Consider the following 21,929-nt stretch of genomic DNA (forward strand, 5'->3'; position numbering starts at 1 on the left):
CTATGTCTTCGTTGATTGGGATTACCCGAAATTTCTATTTATTGTTAGAGTTTGCTATCTGCATAAGGCTCGTCCCATCTTTTGATTTCTATTTTAAGACAGGGCTTGAGCAGTGGCTTTTTATTGGCGTCTCATAACATTACTTATACAAAAGTCAATTTATAAAAAAGTTATGGCTATTTGAAAATAAAAACGCCATTTTTTTTACAATTCTAAACTTTTTTGAGGTTGGACAAAAAAATGTTTTAAAATTCTCAAAAATGTTTTTCAAAGGGTAGAAAAGTATGGAAAACTGTCAGCAAAATCTGAAGGGGTAGGGTTCAAAAGTGGTCGATTTGGTATGGAATACCCCATATATATATATATTTATAGGGAAAAATGATTAATGCTATCACAATGTATTTGCCAGGTATTAGTACTAGTACTAATAAAAAAAATGAATAATTAGTACTAGTACTATTTAAACTAGTGATACATCATATACATAAGCAAACAATATTTTTGTCAAAAAGAGATTTCTATCGATTATTGCGTAAATAATCCGTACATCACTCGTTATTTACTATATTCATACTGAATAAAGTCTTCGGTTTTGTAATGGTCTATTCAGTGTTTGCGACCTTATGCTTGACTGCAGGTTGGACAGAGTATGGCATGAGGATTCATCATTACCTGTTGATTCGAATTCATAGAATTATAACTACAATTTAAATCAGTAGTTTGTCAAATAAATACGTGACAGTTTTCATTTAAATTACTTACCACGGCATGTCTCCAGATACTAAAGCACTCGTCATGAAAAATATGTCCACAGTCCGGTAACTGAATTATAGCATTACGCATGGGTGCCATGCAGATGGGGCAATTGGTATTACGAGTTCTTCTGATTCACAGTTCATGAAAAACAATTTGTCCACATTACTTAACAAATATTCTCTGCATACTAAGTTTAATTTCCATCAAGTGAATAGACCAATAACTCTTTTATGGGATTTCACAAGATGCTGGATTTTATTTGTTACCAAGTCTGAATTCGTTGTTGTTACCTTGTGTCTCCTGGTGGTGCTCGTGGTTGATCTGATCTGGTAGATTGCTCGATACGTCCTGATCGCTCCTGGTATGAATAGTCATGAGAATTACTTGAATTAGCACGGATTTGTTGATAGATTATAACACCAACAGCAATGACAACCCCTGCGACCAAAGCGATTGCTCCAGATCCCCCAAACGCTGACATCTCTTTTTAAATTACCGTCGAAGTAAGTAATAATTATAAAATGAACATCGTATATTTACTGATAGCAATGCTGATAGCGAATACTAGCCGCAGGCCATCAGCAATACGCTACGAGCAAATGTTTGTAAACCCCTATCCTTACACCGTGTCAACGACCAACTACGACGCGATCAAAATCGCCAATACAAGCTTCATCTTGATGTTGATGTTCAGAAGAAGGGGAACGTCGAATGCATTCTCCACGTCCATGCTCTTTACATTGCAGTGAGCAGCTAATTGAAGCACGTGGAGTACCACAAGTGGAAGTGATTTTATGACTTCGACTATAACGACGGTAAGTTTTTCGCCTCCAGCGCCGCCAGCGTCGTTCTCTTCGAGAATGTGGAAAGATATGTTCCTGCGATCCGTAATTCGAATATGATCCCAGTGGTAGGTGTGTACGTACGTACCTACCTGATAATTTATCAAATATGAAGTCTTCGGAACTAGATTATGTAAAAACAACGTTTTCTCACAATCAGTGATTTATGTAGATTGTTGCATCTTTGATGTCTTATGCCTGATTCTTTCTATGAAGCTAAGATCGGCTGGAATAAGAAAATTTATCACTTTGTCAGTTATTATTGCAACAATTTAATTTTTGATAATGAGCGAAATGATTTCGATGCTTGTAGAAAAGAAAAAAATAATACAAAACACCGGACATCTGCGCGATTACAAATAATTGTTTACAATTCAATTTATGGTGTAGAATACGGAAAGGTCGAAGGGTTTTGTTTACAGTAAACTTTGAAGTGCAAACAGCCGTGGGATTCGCTACTGTTCGAACTATGTGGTCCGGTCTGCCTAGGTCCGTTCTTGGAAGAATATTGTTACGAAGTAGAATATCGTAGCGGGTATATTAGTTCAGTCTCGTGGGGTGGTCATCATCCCTAATTGTCTCTTGTTAGCGATCCCTGCAGCTGAAGTCGCGTAAACCGCGGCTGGCGATCGCCGAATAGTTCTCGCCCGGAGGAGAAATGCTCTTCGCAAAATACTTTGGAAGGCTCGTCTCAGTTCTCTACTGCTACATGCGTATATCAGAGGATTTATACAGCTGTTAAAATATCCGAGCCAAAAGGCGAACGCGAATATCGCACTCTCCGAAAGATTGCACGATTCGCACGCTGCATCTGTAAAGATAAATAAAAATAATTACGATTATACGGCTGGTAATACACAGTTTGATCATTTATTCATACTTATTACCATACCATAGGTTTATAGTATAAATTTTCTGAACATCGACACCATGTGACGGTTTCTCAGCCATGAATTTCAATTTCCCCCACTCCGTGTCTCATATGCAATACTATCTTCATTTTCTTTATCATTCAAGGATATTTCTATAATACGCGATAATTATGCGAGCGCTATTTTCTTCTCTGGTTGTCGCAAAGGTGTACTCGGGGAAATTACATAACTATCAAATTTGTATTCGTAGTAACATGTTGTAAGTTCAAGTCATATAATGAAAATTTCATGTCTGTACATATGAAGTCGGTTCCATATTAGTATCGACATTCATGCATTATATTCGGTTTAGGTATTTCTTTAGTCATTGCTGTGACCCAACCGTTCAATTGTATTGATACATTCATATTGTTTAATTAAGCGTGGCGCAGCCGAAATGCCCAGGTTTATTACTGGCCGTTTCAGTTGTTGGAATCGTTGACTATTCTACAGGGTAAAAAAAAAATCATGGGCATACAATACGTGCAATAAAAAATCAACGAATATCTTTGATAACATCTCTTCTGGAATTCGTGTGCCGAAATTCTGCGATATTTGGCTCAAGGGCGATGCAAGGTTCTGCTGTTTGAAGAAAAACAGACGCAAAATAAATATCAGAATCAATTCAAACCTGCACCAATCCTCAGGCTTTTATTGAATTTCGATAGATGACAAGTAGCGTAATTTCCGGTCCGCAATTCGTCCCTCCCTAAATCAACTCTGATATTCTCTACGAATTTCTTTCGTCAGTGTGGATTTGCCTTTTTTCACCGCATCAATTATATTTATCCTGATAACACATGCACTAATAATAATAACATTAATGGGGTCAGTTCACCTATGGGTAGAATGATGAAAAACGGAAACCAGCAGAGCAAAAATCCTCCGACTACGATTCCGAGGGTCTTGGCAGCCCGCTTTTGTCTTCGAAATTTTGCTGCGGGTCCTCTGTAAAGGGCGCCACGACGCCCTTGAGACGCCCAGCGCCGCGGTGGTCCAGGACCCGATACCAACTTCGTGCTGGAACTGCTGCTCCCGGAATCCTCGGAGAGCTGAATCAAATTAATTATGTAATGCAGATGAAGTATGAAATGAATTTTGTTTCGACGTTTTCATTATAATTTACATCGAGGACTTAGAACCAGAAATAGTGAGAATTCTGTCACAAGAGCGTATGTAGCTATGAAAAGTGATAAAACTAAAAAATATTCAAATCACGTTATTTTGAATTGAACAAAATAATTAGAAATCTTTGATAGCATGTATGTGCATAGATGCACGAGTGCATTTTATAGCTTCGTGCAATCTTACAAAATTAAAAATTTGTCATTATTTATTTCGAACGTCGATCATAGGGTCGGAAATAATTGAATATCATGTGAGGATTTATCTATGAGTATTGTCTTTCATTTCTCAAATTACGAAACAAGGTCGGCTTTTTTGATGTCACGCAATCGATACCTAATCAACCTCAATTATGGGTGTGTAGACTACTATTTTGAATAAATAATACTCATTCTACAATACATCTACCAACGTGACAACTCTTCAGTACTTTCATATAATTTGAATCACTTATAATTATGACGACAACGCTGTATCGTGGGTATGCTTAAATTAGACAATAACTAATTAACGCAATTATGTTTAATCTACACAAACTTTGTGCTATAATTCAAATACACAGTCCACCTCGGCTCGCACGTTGCGACCCTGACGTTACGAACATCTTATTATAGGTACATACATATAGGTATGGTATACTCGAATTAAATGGAATAAATTCGTGGCCAAGATTATGAAATTATATATAGTGAATAAACTGCGATCGTCAAGTTTTCGTATAACTTAAGAAGAAGTAGTCCACGTCTTTACGCGATTGCGTAACTAAATATGTGTACAGGTGTATGCCCAACAGAAGACAACGCGAGGTATTCGGGTCAGCAAACCTGTTTCGCCGATAAATAATTTGCACCTAATTCTCATCACCCGATAAACACGATGAGGGTCAAGTGCAAAATACTGGGAAATTTCTTACACCGCAATAGTTCTGTTGCAGACTATCTAATTTAAGTTAATGATAAATTGTGAGCACGTTACACCCATCTATACAGGGATCATAATGTTCATCTGTTTAAAATGAACCGGGAAATCCACGCTCTTAGTTTTCAGAGTTCATTTCATGGGACGTGCAATAACTGCTAATCAATACTCAATGTACGCAAACTTAGTGATTTATATTTACATCATGAAAACTGAAAGTCTCGAGAAAAAATTCCTACGGTTAATCTTCTCAAAATCTTCTTTGTTCTTTAATCTTGGAATGGTGAAAGACGGTAGCCAAAATAGAATCGAGGTGCGACAGGACGATCCCAGATGAAAATGACGCAAAAAAATTAGATCGCAGATTGTAAACAGCGTCATCCTACGCACTCGAAGCTCTTAACGACGATTAGTTCATAACAGCTGTGCAGATAAACGTGATAATTGTTTTCTTAGATTCATAATCGATAAAGTTACTCTGCGACTGCAGGTCTCTGCGTGGCAAAAGTGATGGGACAAAGCGATTATCAAAGCCGGAGATTTGGAGAATTTTTGATGGAGAAAAAAATTCTTTTTTTTTTCAATTTAAAAGTAAACTAAAAAATTAGAAAGAAAATTCTCCAAATAATTTAATCCCTGGTAATATTACCCGCATCAATACTAGACAAGTTGGCGAAAAATTTGGCGATTCTTTAACCACATTTTGCAATAACAAATAGATTTTGACGTAAAACGGATTCTCGGCCCGTTTTGAAATTTACCAGGAGTCAAAGTAGAGGGAACGAACTTACTTTTGAGAATTGAAAACAATTTTTAAACATGGAGAGTTTTGAGAAAAATGAAATTGAAAATTTCAAAACGTGTTTTTGGGGTTATGCATTTTGTTTATAACAAAATGAACGATTTCACGTAAAAGTAAGGGAAAAACTCTATCGAATCCGTAATTTTATCAATTTTTCTTTTTCGAGTCCACCGGGCCAGAAATAACGAAAATAGCGGAACCGTCGAAATTCGCATTAAAAAAAAAAAAAAAAAAAAAAACCCAAGACCCCTCAAGACGTGAAGCAAGTTTCATCAAGTTCAAGAAAAAATTTTGGAAGAAGTGGCCCGTTTGACGTGGAATACTCCATAGGTACGTAATAAGGTCCGGGTCTCTTTCTTCGAATTTTCGGGAGATCAAAATCTTTACTCTGGTATTTTATCCAAATTTTCTTCCATGCCGCAACTCAACAGCTACCCCCCGCTTAGGTTTAAATTGTTTGTAGAATGTAGATCGACGGTTTATACTAATCATCGTTTACTACTTGTAGTTAGAGTTCGAAGAACCTTATACAGTTGGCAAATTATGAGCATCCAATTATATGTGTGAGTCGCAGGGAGGAAGGGTAAGTAACAATGTAACAACCTGGTTATAAGGTTTATCACATTGCACCGTGTGCGACCGACTAGTGGGCGATCAGCCTTGGTTGTTTGGTTGGTTCGACGTGACGGTTCAGTCTTTAAACTGTTAGCAACCTGTAACAATCTTTTTTCCCTCCCGTGATCGGAGCTTCAAAGTTGCCATTGAATTTTCAGCTTTTTTTCTTGCCTCTTACTGCTTTGACTCGTTCACGGATAGTTAGATCAGCGATAAATGTCAAAGAAATCAGTGATTTTTTTCATTATAATTAATCTGAAAAGCAACGAATATTTTGATGGCAAGTTGTTACTAACTCTTGATAACAGTGTCGCGGATGTGTGAAAGTTTTCGGGAGAGCAAGAAATTTTTTTTGGATGGTTTGCCGTTCTCGTTGTTCAACGAGATCGAAGATAAGGGCGGGTGCATATCAAATTTTCGGAAGACATTTTTTCTTTCGTACACCTTTATTCTATCGGCGGAGCGATGGATTTTCGTGAGAGATGATAACGTAGGATGATGGACAGTGGTGAATTTTTTGAAGTAAAACGTCAATGAATTCGGGGTGAGTACGGATAAAAGGTAATATTAATAATAAGGATGATAGGTTGAATTAAAGTAGACACAAAATTTTCAAATTATTTCGAGTGCATGTGTACAACGGACGGAAGAAACAGTGACGCCAATTTTAAAATAATAAAATCTTCTTTTTATATGTTTCAGCGTATTCCACATCGTCTGAGTATACGGGCCGAAAGATCAAAGTTTTGTAACATTTGGAGGATCCTTGAATGTTTTATAATTAATTCACGTGCTGGATTCATTGAAAAATACGAGCCAGCAATCTAGACTTGGACCGAATTTCGCATCAGTTTAATGAAGTTCATTAACATTGAAATGTGGCTGTCGAAAAGACATTGACATTTGATTTCGTCGCGCCTCTAACCCGATGTATAACCGTCAATGATTTATAATTATGCATGTCACGCAAGCTGCAGGATACTTTTACCGGTAAACTGATAAGTAGCGGTAAAGCATAACAAAAGTACAGGACGACAGAGAAATTTGTATTCCGTAGACGCAATAGATTTAATTTGCGTCGCTAATCATTAAATATTCACGTGTGGCATGATCGCTTTAGAGTCTCCTAAAAAACGACCGTTGTTTAACGAATAACGAATATTTGCAAATTGAATCTTGGATAAGTGTCGAGAAAGGAAAAATTCGTTTGTAAAATTAGCGTTCTTATAGAATTCATCGTCGGATCTAATTGTAAATTTGATTTGAAGAGATGTCAAAAATAATTTTCCCAATATATCTGGTTATTTTTATAGCCATAGGAAATTGCGAAAAATCTCGCGGAATATTCGAAGATTTATTCAATGGCTATAATGGATTCTTGCAAAACTTTGATAACCCGCAGGTAGACGATGAAAATAATATATTACAAGAATACGACTTTGTCATTATCGGGGCCGGGTCTGGGGGATCAGTCCTCGCGAATCGTCTAACAGAAATTCCCGAGTGGAACGTGCTTCTCATTGAGGCTGGAAAGGATGAATTTTTTCTCACGGACGTGCCGTTGCTCGCCCCTACGCTTCACATAACGGCGTATAACTGGGGGTACAAAACGGAGCCAGGATTTCCCGACGAAAATGGAAACGGCGGTTTCTGTCTTGGAATGGAAGAAGGTCGATGCAACTGGCCGAGGGGAAAAGCCGTCGGGGGTAGTTCCGTGATAAACTACATGATGTACACAAGGGGTTCGAAAAGCGACTACGACTCATGGGCAGCCCAAGGGAACCCGGGATGGAGCTACGAAGATGTCCTTCCGTATTTTCGAAAGTCCGAGAACAACCGAATCGACGGTTTAGACGATCGTTATCACGGCAATTCGGGATATCTTGACGTCGATTATTCTCCATACGTTTCAAAACTGAGAGATCTCTTTTTAAATTCTGCTAAAGAAATGGGTTACAAAGTGAACGATTATAACGGAGAAAGATTCCTCGGTTTTTCGGTCGCCCAAGCCAACCTCAGAGGCGGACGTCGTGTCAGTGCGAGCAAAGCTTTTCTACGACCCGTTCGCAGCAGAAGAAATTTTCACGTATCGAAGTACTCGAGAGTAACGAAAATTGTCATCGATCCGGCAACGAGGATCGCTACCGGTGTGGAGTTCGTGAAAAATAGACGAAAGTACTTCGTCGGAGCTTCGAAAGAAGTCCTTCTCTCCGCCGGTGCCCTAAACTCACCCCAGTTGCTGATGCTTTCGGGAATCGGTCCCAGAGATCACCTGGAATCGTTGGGCATTCCGGTCCTCCAGGAACTTCCTGTGGGATACAACCTACAGGATCACGTGAGCATGTCGCTTTTAACTTTCCTTGTCAATGACAGCGTTACGATAATTGAATCCCGCGTGGCGACCAACCCGGTGAACACCTTCGATTACCTCGTCAGGGGTAGTGGCCCATTAACGATACCTGGGGGAGCCGAAGGGCTCGCCTTTATCAACACAAAAAAGAGCCTGAGAACTTCAACGAAGTGGGGAAGAAAAATTGAAAATTCACTTTCCGGTAGCTACGGAGAATTCGCGAATGAATATGAAGATGACTACGCGGATATAGAGATCGTGATGGGTTTGGGCAGCCTAACCGGCGACACGTCCGGTAGTCTGAAAGGCATAATGGGTCTGTCTGATGAATTAGTGCACGACGTTTTCCATGGGTACGAAGGAAGAGACGGTTTCAGCCTTGTTCCAATATTGCTCCATCCGAAGAGCAGGGGACGAGTTACCTTGAAAAGCTCCGATCCTTTTCACTGGCCCGTTTTACAAGCTAATTATTACCAGAATCCCGACGACTTGGAAACAATTGTCCGAGGCATTAAGAAGGTTCGTATTAATTTACGATTGATAAATAGTTGAACAAATTTTACAGGCCAGCTGAAAGATTCGTTATAATTGATACACGATCATTGATCGGTTCATTTTATCATGTGAACAATCGGCCTGCTCTTATTACAGCAATAAAATTATTCTGATCGTGCAATCGGTGGAACTCAATTACCGAATGTAAAAACCGGTTTGTGTATAATAAGTAGAAGGTCGCGTGAGAAAGTGTTACTAAATACGCGTCTGACTGTAGTATATACGCGTCTCTTTCCTCCGCGTCTAGGTCAATGTCACGAGGCTCACCTAGAAATGCAAAATTGTCTAGACAATATTGTATTGGATTCTTCGAGGAATTAGCGTCGAACATTGGACTGTTTATTTATTTGTTTATTTTTTTTTTTTCGAATTTGTTTTTTCATCAAGTGCTGTCGAAACGAACAGAAGAATAAAAGGACATTCAATTGGTGCAATGTCATTGTTGCAATGCTGCAGTTTGGGGGTAATAAATTTCAATGAAACCGCGTTATTGTGATTTGTGCTATGAGTTGGCTCCATAACTGATTGGAAAAATCTCATGCAACGATCCGATAGCTCTGCGGGGTGACGATGACGTTGCGGATAATTATAATACATCGATTTCGCAATCTTGCTATACCTTATAGATTTGAGTTTCACTATTTCGTGACATTTCGTCTGACCTAATCCGTTCGAACAGCGTTTGAATTTCGTCGTAAGAATTAATTTCACATTTACCTGGATCGATCGATCGTCGTATCGATCAAATTCAAATTCATATTCAAATTCACGTTATTACCTCAACAACGCGACGTACGTGGCTCATCCTTGACACTTTAATTCTAAATACCTTTGCAACAAAAAATTTCAGGCTATACAAGTGGCAGCTACAACTCCTTTCAAAAAATACAACACCACGATATTACCGCTCAACATTGCCGGATGTCGTCACATCGCATTCAACACCGACCCTTACTGGGCTTGTGTCGCTCGACACGTAACCACCACCCTCGGACACTTGGTTGGCACCTGCAAGATGGCCCCCGTTGAGGACTCCGGTGTCGTTGACGCCGCTCTCAAAGTTTATGGAATAAAAAATTTGAGGGTTGTCGACGCCAGCATTATGCCTACTATAATTGCCGGGCACACCAACGCTCCGACCATCATGATCGGTGAAAAAGCCAGCGACATGATAAAATTCGATTGGCAAGGGTTCGTCTGATTCTCAATAAAATCAAACGATCCGAAAATTGAGAGACGAAAGAACGAAAAGCAATTTTCTCGTGTCCGTGGGGCGAATTATACGATATAATGAAACGCAAATTGCGTTTAACCAATCTAATTATGATACGAGTTTTATAAACTCATTACATGAAGAAATCTCATTATTTCATTGTAAATAACCGACTGCATTTAATGAATGGCGTATGTTTCTCGTATTGTTATTATTTAGAGGAACAATTTACGATAATCAGGAATGAAACGCGACAACGGTTATTGTCGAAGTCTGGATCAGTCAAGGACAATATTTCTGGCACATGAACTGCACGGTGATGCATATCCGTGCGATATATCTGAATGCAGTAACTGGTCAGTGACTAAAGAGAAGAGTATGAAAAATAACAATATAGGTATAATACTTGGCTTGTTGCCGTGTCGATTTAGCGACTGACATTATTTATTTATAATTAGTTGGGTGTTTTACTGCGCATAAGCTTGACCGTGTCATGCGATGGAATGCACGCACGTCTTTCGAAAAATAAGAGAAGATCCATTCCGCTCGCCTTCTGTATTGAATACATTATACATGTAGATTTACCTACGCCTACCTACAGAGTTTTGATTAAATTCCCAGACTTTTCCTCACAAAATACGAAGTAAGTATAATAATAACGATCGTCGGCGTACCTCATTAATGGTGTTAAAAAAAAAAAAAAGCTTGCAACTATGAAAGGAAGAATGGAAAATGGTACCTTGTTGCCTCTGTGGATACGTAGGGTGACGTGACTTTTTGTCACCGACCCCGCTGCCAGGAATCGTGATCTTTTCACCGCAGCTTTATAGACGAGCCCATAGAGAACGAGGATAACAAGTGCCGGGATGTAAAACGAACCGCAGGCAGAAAAAATGACGTATCTGCGATGAAATTGTTCGACGAAATGTTAAAAACTCGATGTCGAATTCTCGATCTCATACCTATAGCACATCTCTGATAATTAATTTTCACTTACCCCAACTGCTTATTGACGTTACATTCACCGGTTTCTGGAACATAAACGCTGTCCTCTGCCCACCCTAATGGAGGTCCGGCACTGATGGCCAATGCCGCAAGCCAGATAGTCGCGATCATCAATCTCGCTCTTCTGGTGGTGACAACCCGTGAATAAGTTAAGGGTCTGGATACCCCGATGTATCTGGAAGACAAAGAAAATCAATTTTCAAGTTTACTTCTTTCGCCGCACAGTGTACCCACACGTAAAATTGTTACCACCTATTACCTGTCCACCGAAATACCGCATAGTGATAAAATACTCGCTGTACAACAAAGGACATCGAGAGCTGTCCATAGAGAACAGGTAATTGGTCCCAGACCCCAACCACCTCTGAGTTCACGGCTTGCGGAAAGTGGCAGGACGGTTAACCCTGAAGAGGTAGGCGTTGGAAACGATCGTTATTTTAATCGCTCAAAAAATGAAACGCTCTCTTCAAATTCTCAGCTATTAAACACAACGTAATTTTCTTACCTAATATCAAGTCCGCGCAGGCCAAATTAACGATGAGAGAATGCGTTGGGGCTCGAAGACTCGGACTTGATGCTATTGCGGCTATTACGAGCGTATTACCACCTACAGTTAGGAGAATTACGCTGAGAAGCGCCAGCGCTTCGAGGGCTAGCAAGGGATCCTGTCGCGTTGGATTAGAAAAGATTAGAATAAAAGAGTAGCGTAGCAAAGGAAAAAAAAAAAAAAGAGAAAAGAAACAAATAAAAAGTAAAATGAAACGATCACTAGTAAAAGCTTTTCGTTTCTTTACGTCGGATATTTTTGTTGAGAAATAGTCACACGTGGCCCGATGTGAGGTGCAATTATTATCAACGTTCCAAGGTCATTGATCAACCTCGTAAAGCTTGTCTACCTAATGCGTCGAGCGCGTCCATTTCTCACCTTTTTTCCTTCTGCTGGGAGAACCACGTGATAAATTATATAGCCTAAAACTCCGGAAACCGCCTATATAAATGGCTATTGTATAACATACAAAACGTACGACAATCGCATTAGTTGTAATAAAAACGCTGTTAACGCTGGTCGTGAAAAGCGAAAATATACGTGAATGAGTCGAGTGTCTGATATCTAGCCATCATCTACGACTACATCTTTTAACTGCGCTTAATCATGTGTATTTTATGATCGAATTTTGATCTCACGAGGTGCGTTCGTACACGTCAGAGACATGTCGGTAAGATGATCAGCGAAGCTTGTAAGATTGATCGACTCGAAACTCACGGGCTATTCTATTCTATAACCTATACGGGTCGATTTCGTTTTAGGGGGAAAAAAAAACATAGTGCTTTTCTTGTACACCTCGATGTTCCTCTCAAATCTAAAACCTGTATGTATAATTCTCTCAATTTTTATCACGCAGATTTTTTCCTCTCACCCTGTCATCGATGTTGATGGAATACCAACTATAGATTTCTTTTGAGTTTTCTGCCTAAATGCAGGATAGATTTGATGTAGTGGAACATCAGCGATTTTTCGGAAAGATCAAAATAGAAGATCGGGTCAACGCCCACCACCCGCTCTCGTGAAAAGGAGAAGAAAAACGACAAAAAAGGACGCGGATATTCCATCAACATATGGTGGAAATCTCTCGAAAGCTTCTATACGCTTTTCACCTCACCTCGCGACATTTTTAGGAGAAATTTGTTCAAATTTAATGAATCTTTCATCTCTAACTCAGCCGGTGTAAATATATCTCTTTTTATTATTTAGGTTTGGAATTTGAATCGTTGAATTAATAATTACTTTTCAACACTCGAACGTTAACCGACGGTAATTTTATTTACTGCATACTTATTCCGTTTCGTGTTTGTACGTTCTGTTTGTTTTCCTCAACATATGAGTAACACAATCGATCTGACTGTAATACATTTCTTCGTAATTGGGAATGCTGTGTACGACGTCTGCGTCGAGTGTTCGGTTTCCAGGTTTTTGCTGTCATTATTTATTCCTTCTCTTTCTTTTGTTGTGCAGACGTATTTCATATACCGCCCTTCTCTCCTAACAATTACTTAGTTCACCCAAAATATAATTTTGCGGGGGATCTCGTCTTTGCCATGTTCGGAGCTCTTAGTTTATTTCAAAAGTTATAGTGTCGTATACATTTTCGCATATTTGCTTGCGAGAAGTTCGTGAGTTTTTCGGAACATTTACGACGAAATTAATTTTCTGGTAAGAAGCATTTAATCACGTGCTCAAGGCGAAGTTCTCGAAGTTTTGATTCATTTGAAGATGATTAAAAAAAAACAAGGAAAAGAAACAAAAAAAAAAAAACGTATGTGCTCACCTTAAGGACGAGGAGCCAAAAGCTTTCGTCGTGCAAAATAGCGGTGCAGTTGAAGTTGCCGTCGGGGTGAAAGACCGTAGGAGGCGAGACTGTGGCCGGTCCATGATTATGTTCGGTAGGAGTTTGCTGGGTGAAATTGGAGCTCGCATTTTCCGGTTCGAGAATGCCGCGGAGATTTTCCTGGCGAAAGTTTCCGCATATTGTCATTTCGCCTGCAGTTCTGTAGCAGGATTTTCTATTTTCCTTTCGTTCAGATCATGCCGACCCACATCATCTTCGTATGAGGTCGATGGTATTATGGTGATTCATAATTGGATTTATGGATACTTCACGCTCCTTTTATTCGGCTTCACTTTTTTTATCCTTTTTTCACGCTCGAAACTCTCACGCACGCACCTGCACGTCCCGTATATGCTAATTTCCCGTCACACCGTCATCTTTTCCTAAAAAATAAACACGCACACGTTTTTTTTTTAATTTTTTAATTTTTTTTTTTAATTTAATTTTTACCAGCCAACCCTAACAATGCACGGCAACTCGTTGGAATTTTGAAAAGAAAATATTTCAATTCGTGTATTTTATTTGTTGTTGTAGTATTTTCCTTTTTTTTTTTGGCTTCTCCATGCAATTTCATATAGATACCTTAATCTTAGAGTGACGTCGTATCCTGCAGCAGGGATGAAACTGAAATTTGGCTATTTGGTTAGAGACTTCAATAGTAACTCTTTGAAGTGGTTTTTGTTGGAGGTAGACGCGGGACGGAGAGAGCTTTTTTGCTGGGACGGTCGAGTGTTTGAAAATTATTTCGGCCCCGGTGGCTTTTCAACTTTCATCGGTCATTCCCTAATCTCGTGGATCTCAACCAATCGGGTCGTGCAGTTCAACGTTATAACTATAGATTTTGAATCCACATTATTGTGGTGACTTATAGAATTCAAAATTATTGGAAAGTTGTACGAAATTTACGCGGTAGATGAAGAAAAAGAAGATAATTGTATCATAATGCAGATGTCGTAACAACAGTCCGTACAACGGCTATAATATTGTGGATTTCATAGCAAAAAAAAAAGTACAAAATAATCACACACACACACACACACAGACACACACACACACACCACAGTGTGGGTGAAAACAATTACGATCGTAGAGATTTATTCCAGCTTGTACGAGGCAGAGCTTACAAAATCAGGTCGGACGTTGTAAAATTTACGACCAATTTTTCTTCTTCCACGTATTGTTACAATTTGTCGCGTAATTTTTCTCCAATCTTGAAATGTGAAAGAAAAGTATAAATAGAAAAAATCAGTATGAGAAAATCAACGAAACTTTTTCGGTTGATCAAATGAAAAGTTCAAGTCCCCCATTTCGGGGCTTCAGAGTCATTTTAAAGAAACTGCAAAATTCTCATCGCTTGTATACGTACATTTTTCGTAAAGCGATTCGCAAGCTACACTTTTAGAATGAGTTATCCGATGTGACGAGTGCCTTCACCGCGTGCGGCCCAGAAGGCTGCGTTAAATCGCGAAAACTGGAACCACGTATTGGAAACCGATCCATTTCAACTTGTTCTCGTCCGTTTACGAATCGTATTAGACGTGGGGCAACGATATATTATATGTATATCCGCGATGTGAAACGGCTAGGTAATACTTTTCATTGAATTTCGAGTATTTTTTCCTCGGTGAAGAAGAGAAGGGGAATAAAAGAACCTAAAACAATTATTCTTGATCCTGAAATAAAATGCCTGCAGTGCAGGGACCCTTTGACGAAGAGTCCCTGCTCCGGCGAAGTCTGGAGTGACGCACCTCGGCCGAGCTTTTAAATGTTTTCAGATAACCCTCGCTTTCTCTCGCTCTCCTAATTCGGCTCAGGAATATTATTACGTTGAAAGATTTGTCGTCGGATGACTTGCAACTAGTTTAGTAGCACTATACCTATATTATTATGCGCGGGGAGTCAGAAGTTATACGCTGGATTATATGTCCTTTGACCGAGTAAATGTCGTTGCTTAATAATTCATCGCGAAAGTCCGTCCACTCTAGTCATAGTGTACGTACGTACGTACGTACCTGTAATACATGGATTCTGGTAGTAAAAGTTTCATTCGAGTTTCCTTTCATACTTTAGATAAACAAGCGTAGAACAAAGTTTACCTATTCGTTAAGAGGTAACTCGATCCTCGTCACCAGATGCCATTGCAGCAGCTTCTTCGAAGAATTAGTCTGGAGCATCTACAGCTACGTAATCTATAAGAGTGATGGTGAAAAGACGAGCGATTTCTTTATTCGATTCCCAACGTCCCATCCATCTTTATTAATACATTATGGGCTTGTCCTCCGAAGACCAACGGCGAATCAACAAACTTTTTCGTTATAAACTATAATAGCCGAAAACCGAAGATGGAATAAATAAATGAATAAGTCGTGGCAGCCGTGTTTTATTAAATATATTTTTTCTACATTCAGGTGAACGTGACATTCGAAAACAAAAAATTGTATTTTTTCGTGATCGGAGTGGGAAAAAAGAACACCATCTCGTGTCTTTTTTTTTTTTACTCACGTTATCGGTATTAAGGACAACAACAAATAAGATACATACATCTCATTTTGTGGTAGCGAATTCGAGCTCGCTCTTGATCTTAATGTATTCCAAAAGTTTTCTTATTTCATACCCTCTCATTGCCATTCCGATCCCAAAAGCTTATCCCCATCTATAGACATACGCGTAGGTATATTTCCTAGTTGATCCAAACAGTGGGCGGGTGAACCGCCAACCACCGAACGCACAATACGGTTGTATAGTTTTCCCTTTTCACGTCGAAGGGTATCTCGATATATGCTATAGCGTAGGCGTAGGAGATTGAGAAGCGCGGTGGAAGTCTCTCTGAAAACTTCTCGTTTCCAGAAATTTCTACGGTTTTACCAAGGAGAAAATGTTTGTCACTTTCGTCGAGACCCGCGCTTCGAACAAGTTGGACGTACCCAGATATCCACGGATGCGAATGGAAAATTTTGTGAAAAAGTGAAACGGGGTAAACAAAGCTTCGGGGATCGTTCGGAATCTTTTGACGAAATAGTTTTTGTCTAATTGTAAGACCGAAACGAAACCACGCGAATACCGATACATTTTTAGCTTACTTTTCGTTCGGAGCAAATAATTTAATTTTCCCATTTCTCTCCTACCTGGCGCAGACGTTAACCGGATCGTCGTTATCACGTGGTTGTGTGTTCGGGAGGAATTCTTTGTGCGGCCCGCGGAGATCCAAGATGTCCGAAACGGCCCTTCCTATCTACTTCGCTTTCGCGGTTGATGTCCGATCAATTAGTTTCAACAAACTTTTCCTTCTAAGCATCCGTTATGACCTGCCTCCGAAGGAGGAAATTTCCCGAAAGCTCAAGTTCCGTACATCTAATTTGGAGGTGCGAACTAACGTCGAAGCAATGTTATTCGAGTAAAAAGTGATGATACTCTGAAGGGTTTCGATCCTGAAGATAACAGTCTGTGCGCTACGTACAGTAATATTAAACGTGTTTCCACGGGGTTGTGCATCCAATTTAGGTACGATGTCAAATTTAACCCTCCCCCTTAGAAAAATCCTTTGAAACCCGCGCGCTCTCTGATGTCTCAAATCAAGGTGTCGGTGTCAGTCTGACAATGAATCGTTATAAGGTCGTAATGCGTTTGCTAACTCGATATATCTCTGTATGTCTATACCATACATATATAAGATCTAAAGTCTGGATTATTGGGTCTCTTGATCGACGGAAAAGTACATGGACCCTGTCTAGTTAAATGTTCCCAATTACAATGATAAGTTTAATGTGAAAAGGGAACAACAAAAATCGCGTGCAATTGTTCGATAGTTTTTTACACAGGTATATGTTAACCGTGATCATTTTAAATTATTTACCCTCTCCTTCACGTTACTTTCACGTACTGAGGGCAGAAGATTAACGAGCGAATTAGATGCGGTGTTTACCAATTAGTGAACTCTGTACTCGGCTACGAGGAGAGTAAAAAGAAGGTTTCGGCTGAAATCTTAGCGAGAAATGTTACACCCAACTTTAACCACGATATTCGGGGTGCGGCGTCACTTATACGCAGTGGTCGAGTATAAACGCGCACTACATACATAAGTATGTCCGCCGTTGCGTTCAACCTTTCATCTTCTTTAGCTTTGAAGACCCTTGCTTAATCGAAATCCCGAAGTTATGCGATCAGTTAATCGCGCTTGGAAGATGTGAGGTGAAAAAGTTTGGCGGGATATCCTGCGGAGGGATTTTCGCACCTATAATCTTCCAAGTACATCGCATCACGCTGGTCATTCGGGTGGGATACTTCGCGGCAAGACGAAGGATGTTATTTAATATGTATTCGTTTGATTCGAACTGCTACGCCACGGAATATAACCCTCTGCCCTTGGTAATAGGCGGCGGGAGGGGTGAAGTTCACTTGCGGCCTGCATAATAACAAGTTTTGACACTTCGAGCGAATTCAGCCCCGAAACGGAGCCTCGACTGACGCGAGAGTGAGCCGAAGGAATGGAATGGGTTAATTTAACTTCTGTTATACTATCGGCACGCAAAACCGTCAAGAAGAGACTAATTTAAGAGATTAGGGTTACCCTCACCTAATCTAGCGACGTTATTTATGGTTATATTATAATATTCGGAACTACGCGGTGTGGGAAAAATTTTTCATACAATTGTAAGAATTAATCGGAACCGATTAATCTCCCCTCTAAAATTTGGTATTCGCTATACGTTCCTTAGAGTTCCACCGACAATTTTCGCGAGTGGGTTTACTATCTGGCTGACTCGGGTGATCAATTGTGATGCTCTTCTAGCCGCACCCGCTTAAGATCGAAAGTCATTTATACTTGTATGTATGTATACGCGAAGCACTCAATATTCTTCCGCAGATTACATTAATCGAGGTCCTCTAAGTGTTTGAGTAATTACCAGCAATTATCTTATTGTTCGCCATAAGTTCACACTATTCTCAGCAAAATATTTTATTAATTTCTCCATCGTAGCCCGTTTAAATTATGCTGACATAAGTTTCACCCCGAAATCCCGCAACCCCAACGCCGGCGCGGCTGTCAATTCTTATTTAGTTCTGACTCGTTTGTTCCGTTTTTTTGTTTTTTTTTTCTCCTTTTCTTCTTGATTATCGTTTTATCGATTACATTACAGGTGATACCTATTTTCGTACCTCGAGCTACGAAGAAATTTTTTCCGTACGATAGTTGCCGAGGAGATACCGCGTATATTGCTATTCCTGTTTTCTTTTTACCTTTTATACGAGGATAATTCTTGGGGATTCGAAAAATTCATTCAGCTGACAATTGAAGGTGCTCGAACAAACGCGGAGACGCGACGTTTCTTTTTCACTAAAGATCTTTAGAAATTTACGTCGGATCGTCATTCTTAATACCGTCGTTATTTCACTGGAATGATATCTCGCGAAATTTCAGTATAATTTTGAATGAGCAGAACGATTATCTTCACGAGTGGTTTTGCGCGTTCATTTTGAAATTGAATTTCCTTCTTTTCAAGCGAAGGTCCCCTACGTCGTTGTTTTCGGTTTATTTGATCCTCTCCGCGATGTATATCAGCTATACCTGTATCACATACGTATACAACGGGGTAATGGAGATGAAAGCAAATTAGGTAACATCCCATTTTTCTCTCGACGGAAATCCGAGGAAATGCGACGACGTGACGCGCGAGTACCGAGGACTTGAGGCGACTCGTATCTGTTACGTATGAATAATAAATAGGTTTTCTTTTATTCAATCTCCTATCAAATCTGTAGATACGTACAAACATCTTCAAGGCTCTACACCCGAGATTCATTATTATTATTACGGTATATAGATCGTAAAAAATTGTGTATCTTCAGAATTCACAGCTTATTAATACGCTCTTGATGAACTCGTGGACCGGTTTCAATGAGTAATTATCTTCCGCGTAGGTGTACATAATTTTACGACAATCAATTAATTGCGCGTCGGTATATATTTAGTATTTACAGATGAAAAATGTTTAACGATAAGTATCTCGGTTCAACGGTATCGGAAACAAAACAAAGTAAGAAAAAAAAATGGATCATCGAGAGACGGAACGGCGGCTGAAAATCTTGTAACGGCGCTTCAAAGGAAATAAAAAGTCAATCAGATTTTCGAATTGCACGTTCAAGTGGTGGATGGTTTTGATGAAACTTTTGACGAACAAATATGGAGACAATGTAATTCGAGATAAATGAATTTCCCCTTCCTCTGCGATACGCACATACAGGCGATGATTATCCGAAGTCTGCGCGGGAGAGGAATAACGGAGCAGAGTTAAGAGAATAGGGGCTTCGTGTTAACATGTACCGAGGTCGCGAAGGGCGAACCGGTACAGTTTTTGCCCCGAGATCAATCTGGGCCATCGCATCAACCCTTGAGATTAATGCGCCTTGCAGGATTCCGACCCTTGATCCCACGTCGTTTGACGCTCTAAAAACCAATCATTTTAACGTCTGTATACATCCCATGTACCGTTACGCACAATTTTAGTCCGTCGGGGTCGGTTAAAATCCCGAATTCTGTCGTCGACATTATTTCTCAATTGTTACGGGATCTACCGATCGAAGGGAAAAACTGTGCGTCTAAATTTTGTTTCGCAGGTCGCAGATAGGGTGTTTTAACATTCGGGACGAAACCGGGCAATTATTCCTGTCTTGCGACGATTTATACGCCCGAGTGAGGTGAATAATCATTTTGTTCAATGGATAATGTTGTTTGAAGAATCCGTGAAGCGAATTTCCCTTATTTAATTATCTAGATTGAAATTGGCAAGATTCGCTCTGGGAAAGAATCAATGTCGGTATATCTTGAAAAGGTATCGTCGACTTTTAGGGTGAGCTCGTGCGGAGGCAAATATTATTCGGGGCTGTTTCTAAACTTAGACGTCTAACCACACAACCCCCAATTGCGTTTGAAAAGACGACTTTCACTCGGCTTCAAACTTACCATAAGTATAATCACACATAGGAACACTCGTCAGTTTGCAACCCTAATGAAATGTATAACGCGTGTATGAATAGATACATATATATTTTGCGCTTTCGGTACAAATAAGAACGATTAGGAAAATTAGATGAGTGACGCGTATATGGTAATTATGATAATTTATACAGCGTGAAGAAAACTCTCTCATGAGCGAATAACGAATAACGAATAACCAATAAACGCCGTGGATGTATAGGTACAATAATAATATGTGTGTTATATTAACGGCTATAAATATTTTCAGACAACCTTGACCTACACCAACTTCTACTCATCGGCACTCTGGGATCTAATGAATTTCAATATTGCACGCGACCAGATGTTAAGTGGCCAACAATAGAGAGTGGTGGAGTGGGTATAACGATGACGATAAAATATCGCGGCTCACGAATTATACAATTACAGTAGGAACGTTATACCTTCATTATGCATAGTAATACTCGTACGATGGTACAATTAAGATAACATCTCACGAAACCATATGTATATCAAATATTTACTCACTTTTTACTCATAAATCGTGATAGTTATAACTTTATTATTAAAATTTATAGTTCCATTGCGGAATAAAAGCTGATGAAAAAATATACCGCAAAGTACCCGAAGCAATCTTATTGTAGAGGAAGAAAAAAGTAACCGGCGAAACTATCTTTGTTCTCTAATTTTACCAAGCGATCCGTTCGACAAAAAAGATTAGAAAAAATGGATGCAGTTTTATCGATATACGGTCCGACAAAAGTATGGTCAGTATAATGATCGAATTAAATTTACATATACGTATTGATGAGTATTATTTTACACCTCGGAAACTCACCGGATTTTATTAATGAGTTTCTCTTTCCTTTCAGTTCGATACTTCTTAAACGCGGTTACTCGCAGACTAAGAGCACCAACCACATTTGACCTTTGCCACTTGACTTTCGGTATTAAATAAGGGTAGCGTGTGCTCACGGTATGGAGTTACGGGACGCTCTGAACGGGCGTCGCGACGCTCACCCTGCACTCGATTTGCACCCTGCACGCGACGCCACCATCGAAACTGTACGAGTTACACCGAGGGTTGATTTACCTGGAAGCGAAATTTTCTCGCTTGCTTGTGTCATCAAGCTTCGTACGATGTGCTCTCGGTCTCGTAAAAAATATTTTCTTTTTTTTTTTTTTTTTTTTTTTTTTTGGAAATTTAATTGAACAAAATGAACTCGGAAACCAAAAAGTAATTATACACGTGACAGACGAGTTCGTGCAACGCTTAATGAGAATTTACTTTCTACCTATTGAAAATCACGTCATTCATGTATTCGAGAAAACGTGAGTATATGTATGTGTACCTATAAGCTAGATTGCTCCACGAATTCACTGATAAATTATCAAAATTCATTGACTCGAATGATGGATTTTTTCAAATCAGCCTTATGTCTTAGAGATAACGATATTTCAGTCAGTAGAGAGA

The 21,929-nt window shown here is 39.5% G+C and overlaps 3 protein-coding genes across 7 annotated transcripts; 1 reads left to right on the forward strand and 2 right to left on the reverse strand.

Annotated features, from left to right (window-relative positions):
• Positions 1–339: 339 nt before the first annotated feature.
• Positions 340–1,435, reverse strand: LOC105690925 (E3 ubiquitin-protein ligase RNF170-like). The gene is made up of 3 exons (XM_012409082.3): positions 1,047–1,435; positions 763–883; positions 340–672 (listed from the first exon to the last, which is right to left on the reverse strand). The coding sequence occupies exons 1-3, from the start codon at positions 1,235–1,237 to the stop codon at positions 622–624; spliced, it is 363 nt and encodes a 120-aa protein (XP_012264505.2). The 5' UTR covers positions 1,238–1,435; the 3' UTR covers positions 340–621.
• Positions 1,436–1,496: 61 nt separating this feature from the next.
• On the reverse strand, positions 1,497–21,788 carry LOC105690888 (alpha-1A adrenergic receptor-like). 4 transcript variants are annotated; one of them, XR_007280171.1, is made up of 10 exons: positions 21,294–21,788; positions 13,420–13,862; positions 11,598–11,757; positions 11,352–11,496; positions 11,085–11,267; positions 10,827–10,989; positions 3,348–3,561; positions 2,019–2,409; positions 1,691–1,824; positions 1,497–1,634 (listed from the first exon to the last, which is right to left on the reverse strand). XR_007280171.1 is itself a non-coding variant. In XM_048660413.1 (8 exons), the coding sequence occupies exons 2-8, from the start codon at positions 13,624–13,626 to the stop codon at positions 2,144–2,146; spliced, it is 1,338 nt and encodes a 445-aa protein (XP_048516370.1). In that variant the 5' UTR covers positions 13,627–13,862; positions 21,294–21,788; the 3' UTR covers positions 1,831–2,143. The 4 variants fall into 4 exon arrangements, 2 of the variants coding, with proteins under 2 accessions (XP_048516370.1, XP_048516371.1); XR_007280170.1 differs by lacking the exon at positions 1,497–1,634 and having other exon boundaries at positions 1,682–1,824; XM_048660413.1 differs by lacking the exons at positions 1,497–1,634; positions 1,691–1,824 and having other exon boundaries at positions 1,831–2,409.
• LOC105690887 (glucose dehydrogenase [FAD, quinone]-like) lies at positions 6,040–10,681 on the forward strand. Of its 2 annotated transcripts, XM_048660404.1 has the most exons (4): positions 6,040–6,513; positions 6,672–6,959; positions 7,372–8,838; positions 9,725–10,681. In XM_048660404.1, the coding sequence occupies exons 2-4, from the start codon at positions 6,912–6,914 to the stop codon at positions 10,073–10,075; spliced, it is 1,866 nt and encodes a 621-aa protein (XP_048516361.1). In that variant the 5' UTR covers positions 6,040–6,513; positions 6,672–6,911; the 3' UTR covers positions 10,076–10,681. The 2 variants fall into 2 exon arrangements, with proteins under 2 accessions (XP_048516361.1, XP_048516360.1); XM_048660403.1 differs by having other exon boundaries at positions 6,672–8,838.
• Positions 21,789–21,929: the final 141 nt, after the last annotated feature.

The sequence above is a fragment of the Athalia rosae genome, chromosome 1 (genome assembly GCF_917208135.1).
Source record: "Athalia rosae chromosome 1, iyAthRosa1.1, whole genome shotgun sequence".
Lineage (NCBI taxonomy): Eukaryota > Metazoa > Arthropoda > Insecta > Hymenoptera > Athaliidae > Athalia > Athalia rosae.